This window comes from Sinohyriopsis cumingii, chromosome 10, assembly GCF_028554795.1.
Source record: "Sinohyriopsis cumingii isolate HCF-2022 chromosome 10, ASM2855479v2, whole genome shotgun sequence".
Taxonomy (NCBI): Eukaryota; Metazoa; Mollusca; class Bivalvia; order Unionida; family Unionidae; genus Sinohyriopsis; species Sinohyriopsis cumingii.
The window spans coordinates 102,098,719-102,104,718 of NC_142970.1; the positions used below are offsets into that span (position 1 = coordinate 102,098,719).

At 32.2% G+C, this 6,000-nt stretch overlaps 1 protein-coding gene across 1 annotated transcript in view; it reads left to right on the top strand.

The window, feature by feature from the left end:
• Positions 1 to 3,943, top strand: part of LOC149790733 (cardioacceleratory peptide receptor-like) — a 47,158-nt gene extending 43,215 nt beyond the window's left edge. The window contains exon 8 of the mRNA XM_089971436.1: positions 1,655 to 3,943. Within this exon, the coding sequence (XP_089827562.1) occupies positions 1,655 to 1,832 (178 nt within the window). The 3' untranslated portion in view covers positions 1,833 to 3,943. The remainder of the gene's footprint in view (positions 1 to 1,654) is intronic.
• The last annotated feature ends 2,057 nt before the right edge of the window (positions 3,944 to 6,000 follow it).

Below are 6,000 nucleotides of genomic sequence, written 5' to 3' on the forward strand. Positions count from 1 at the left end.
CTTTTAAGCACGATAATTGCAAACGTCAATAATTCAGTCTCTCGTGGTTGTCAACAATTTGTGTTGGCATATGTAGAGTATAATGATGGATGACCGCATTACTCTTTTTATTAATTGGACCACACCTTTTCAACAATTGTTTCATATGGAAATACAAAAATTTCAGCTCTATTAAATAACAATTGAAAATACATGCATATAGTCAAATACGTATCACTAGTATTCATTCGTCTTTCATAAAATGTACCATAACGTTTAAACTGTACAGTTGACGTTTAATTCACTTTGTGTATGTTTTGCTTATCCAGAATGTTGTTAATGAAATTATTTTGGGAGACACAACAAACTTAGATGACCTAATTTACACACCTTGATTTGTTTGGACTAAACCGTTTTCCTGTCTTGTAAGTATTACTTGCTACTACGTTTCTCGACTATCGTTATTTCGAAATTAGCTTCCTCATTAAGTGAGTATAAACCAGGGTTGCTTTGTGCACATATTAATAATATATTAGCACCGTAGGCTGCAATATCAAATTTGAAAACTCTCCATATTGTGTTTTAAATATATGACTCAATACAATTATTATCATAACTTCTGTTACGGAATGTTCTCATATGTTGGAAAACAAATTACTCGGCATTACATATTCCAACAACGTTCTAAGAAGTGTTGTTTTCAAAGTCATACTTGTCTTATACGACTTCGGAATGAAACAAACTTCGAGCAGTTCTAATGCTGATAGCATGGAAATGCTAGATACATTTATGCAGAGCTAATGCATTTTCTCTGCATGTTTCCACTTCCAGATATGGACACATCACACTACTATCTCGTATGCTTGCTTGATGTATTATGTTTGTATATTAATTATCGTAAAACGAGGTTCTAAGCTGGTAAACCTTGTGACTTACTCCCTGATCTTATTGAGTTGTCAATGAAAGGTATTTAAAGTGGTATATTTTTCCCGTAACTATTTTACAACTTAATTCTTGGCAACAAGAGCTATGTGACTTCTGTCAACAACGGTTCATACCAAATCAGCCTACTGAACATTAGGGATTTTTATTCAATTAATAAATAAAGAATTACGAAAGTATTTGGAGTCAAATTAAATCGCTACTACAAAACATGACGATATTTGCTCTTGTCGAGAAAAACGAAGAAAGATGATTGATCAGGGTGTTAAATTCATTTGAGTTTGATGTCAATGGTTACTTGTGTGCAATTGAATTCCGAAAATAGATGATCCTCTGAAGAAAGAAATGATTGCAAACGAATAGGACAAAAAAATGAAATATTATTAGGCAAGTAGTTCTAAACACCCATCATAGTAAGAATCAAAATATAAAATACACGAGGCAACAGCCTTTAATTTTAATGTTAACATGTTTCATGGCTTAAACAAGATTGGATATATTGACGTTCATTTTGAATGAACATATTTATTTTTCTCTGATTCCATTAGTCGTACACAACTTTCATCAAAATATCATAACCTTTTTTAATGCAGGGCGAAGTTAAATTAAATTTATTTTCAAACGGATGGAGAAGGTGATATGTAAGTCAAGCAGATTGGAACAGACATTGTTTGTGATGTATACGGAGTAAATATTTAAAGACTCATGCCTATTTTATTGATTTGTTTTTCAGAAGAATCAGAGCAATTCAGTATTTAACGACGTTATGTGGCTGCAAAGATAAACCAAATTTACGACACGCCATATCCGAAACGGATACAGATTTTGCCCGGCCTGCACGAACTACTACAGTACAGTTTTCAAATAATATCGAGATGTGTGATCTAATTTTGAGCTCTGTTCGTCGATAGTCCTATGGAAACGCCCTCGTCAGATACATTGCAAGATATTTTCGATTATCAAACTTATCAAAGTTTAAAATTGTATGCGTTCTCAACAATTCCTACTGCATTATTCTATTTTGTTCTAAATTGTTATTACACATATTGCTTTACGCAACGTTTATTTAACTGTGTTTACAAAGAATAAAATCAAAGACCTAACGAATAATGAGTCATCTCTTAAAACAAAATAACCATTCAACAAACAATCACTAATAAAACTTAATGCTTTGTAAAAGCCATAACAAATAAATGAATTCGCAAAGGTCGCACACTTGTTTGCTATTCGCATTCAGAAATCGTAAATCTAAGAAAATTTATAAAAAAGGAAGATACATTGTTTGCGTCATTGTTTTATTTTGAAATATATTATATATTCAAATTGTTTTTTAAATCGAGCGTTACAAATCCTTGTCAGAATTGTAACTTAGTTTTATTATCGAAAGACAAAAGACGGACGCTGCAACATAGGTTAGTAAAATTACAGTAAACTTCACAAAATGACGTGACATTTGTAATATATATTAATAAATATTATGATTAAATCTTCATTACGTGAAGCAAGCGAAATCAATGGACATTGAGTATAACCTTATGTATATAGTATAATCAAATATGGCTAGGAAATATGCAGTGTTACAAAAGGACAATGGCCACTGTATAGTATAACCTTTATAACGATAACACTTAGAACAAGGTTCGAGATAAATTTATAAAAATTGCTTTAAACTCCTTGATGTTGTAAATTTTGTGCATATTTTGAAGGTATATTCAACAAATAGCGGATTTTTACAATCTTTCAGTAAAAACAAAACGTACCATGTAAATTCATTTTCCGTGAGAGTGTCAAGCATTATTAGCTCTCCTGCAGCGGTGTTGTAGTACCGTCAGCAATGGTCTCGTCCAACAAAAATGACGGAATAAAGTCGAATCAAATCTATCAAAGCGAACGCTTACCAAACTAGCTAGGCAAACGAAAAGTAATGCTCGAAAAATGAACTGCGTCAGTTTATTACAAAATAGAAGATGGGTGTATCCCAAAACAGGTCGAGGCGCTGATATAGACTCCATATTGTACAGGCTACAGTAAAATTATGTATTACGCCTCTAACCCGAATTATAATAATGATTTAAACGTGTTTTAAATAATCACTCAAAACAGAGGTTCATGACTTAAATAATCAAAGACACATACTGCTGTGTATAAGCCAGGACAGAAAAGTATGTTTATAATGCTGAGCATATCAAGGGACACGCATTGCTCTGTATAGTCAGGGACACACAATGCCGTGCATAATCCAGGATGCATAATGTTGCGTATAATCCGGAACACAAAATGATGTGTATAATCAGGGACACATAATGCTCCGTATAGTCAGGAGCACAAACATGCTTTGTTTAATCCGAAACATGATAATGTGTATAACCTCAAAAGTATAAAGCTGTATATAATCTGGGACAAATAATGAAGTAAATAATCCAGGGCACATAATTATGCATATAATCAGGGACACATGTTTTGTATAATCCGGGACACATGCTGTTGTGTATGATCTAGGACATAATGTTATGTGTATACTCTTGGACATATACTATGTCGTAAAATCGGGGAGCGATATTACACATGCATATGTTAGTGGTACAAATGGTTCTTCAAAATATTATTAAACAATATGCAAATTTAAACTATATCTATTATTTAAAATATAACATAATAGGAGCTTAAGTTTTTGATAGAAATTAGGATCGTTATAATCTTGATCCTATTGCTTTATTTATTTATTTATTCATTATTATTATTATTATTAGTATTAGTATTTTATTTTTGTATTATTATTATTATTATTGTTGTTGTTGTTGTTGTTGTTATTTGCTATTCACCTTTTGGTTGTGTATGTGGTAGTAAATTCATAATATCGATATCATTGCAGCGGTTAGCCTCTTATTGTAACATTGCATATTTCCTCGCCTTACTTGATGAACCCCATGAAACTAGTGTATACGGACAGTAATAAACAAAACATGTACTCTGCCAAAACGTTTCAAATTGTGAAAAAATATGTATAATTGCTTATCTCTTATAAAATAAGTGAAAGAATATATATATATATATATATATATATATATATATATATATATATATATATATATATATATATATATATATATATATATATATATATATATATATATATATATAAAATTCAATTGTTATTTTACTAGAAGGTACCTCTTTTTCTCCGGGTACTTAATTTTTACGCATTTGATATAAAATATTTGAAAACAACTTATACAACGTTACATTTATTAACTTTATAATAGAGACAAAGAAATATCACGTTTTGTTTAATATAAGGGAAACTATCCAATTTTGTCCAATTTAAAAATATATCACAAATCGAACCAGTTGTCAAAATTTATGGAGGGGAATATATAATATTTGTATGCAGCTAGATCAGTTAAAAAATAAAAGCTTTACAGATTTCATTATGTAAATTAAAACATTGCACCTTTTATAGTCAATGGGATTGGCTCCCCATCAAAAACTCATGTACTTAAACCGATTTCTTTGTCAAATGTAGAACGTCTTGAAGGTGTACAGGTAGTTGTCACACTTCATATTCATTTCCCAGCTTTAGAATAATATTTTGCGTCTTTTTATATGTCTGGCCCTGTAGGATGCTTATATCACTGTTTAAATAAACAGTTTATATACGCAAACGTTGAGAACATTTCTGTACAGACCAATAACTAATATTGTCATCTTATATCACTTAAATAAATAATTTGAACACTAATTTGTTTTTCTGTGTTGATTTCTCTAAGTTCGCTCTGTAAGGAGGTCAGACCCTGACATACTTGGGCTTATTATTTGATGACAATTTTCATTACGTCGGGTGAATTTTGATTTTATAATTAATATCGGGTACAGTATAAGATTCTTTATGACTGTTTGGACGTAAGAGTAGATCCCTGCCCATCCTAAGGAGATATAAAAATATTTCTGGCGTTTATCTCCATGCGATCAGCTGCTCCAGACAAATGCACTAAATTGTACTTGCTAACCTGTAAACCACGTCTGTATTGTATTAATCACTAGCATTCTTGGCCATCATTGCCTTTTTAGGAGGCAAAACAATCCAATTCCATAAGCTTGCTATAGCAAATAAATCATATTATATTCTGTTGTGTGGTCATTTAATCAATATAAGACAAAAATATGTTTTGTGACCCAAGCCAGAAATATATTAAATTAGGAGGAGCGATTATTATTTACATACACTGGAAAATGCTCAGTTTCATTATTCTGAAAAATGACTGCGATCGACCATACTTACTCAATACATTATACCTGCAATCTAACGGGGCATCCATCAAGGAATGTACAAGTCCGTCGTTGCCAGGAGGAATTGCATATGATGGTATAAGATTGCCTACACGTTATTACCTCGGATTATACTTATTTTACTAGACCGCGAAACAGCACAGGAAGGCTTTCGAATCTTATGAGAGGAAAATCTTAATGATATGTGTTTTCAGTTGATATACCAGTCTCACCAATATCATAATTAGTATTCGGTTTGTTCTGAAGCAGACTGAGGATGAGAACTGTAAGTAGGTCTTGATAATAAGCATATACGTTTTCCTTTTGATGCAGATTTCGCGTTTTTATGGAACATGTGGCTGTGTGTGATACGGATTTTTAACGTAGCATCATGATAGCCAGTTTGATAGTGCAATTAGCATCAGTAGTAATGATTGTGGGAGTGCACATACAAATATTAACAGCGCCATACGAAGGCGTCCAAATCCAGTATAATGGAGCTGAGATAGAGCCCAGTGTAATAGACCAGAACAAAATGTTAAGAACTTGAGTATCAACACCTCTAAGATGTACAATGGCCGGATAGTAAAGGGGGACGACACATCGAAATGATGGTATGCTCATAGGCTTACACGAACAGCAACAACCTAACCAAGAGTTAAATATTTATCCTGAAACTGACAATCAGATAAAACTAAATCAGTTAAAGAAGCGAAATGGAGTACCACAATGAGTTTTTGGTAGCTGTGGAACTAAATGGTCGTAAACTTTGAGCTATTGCAGTCACTTATGCAAATGCGACCGCCATTTCAA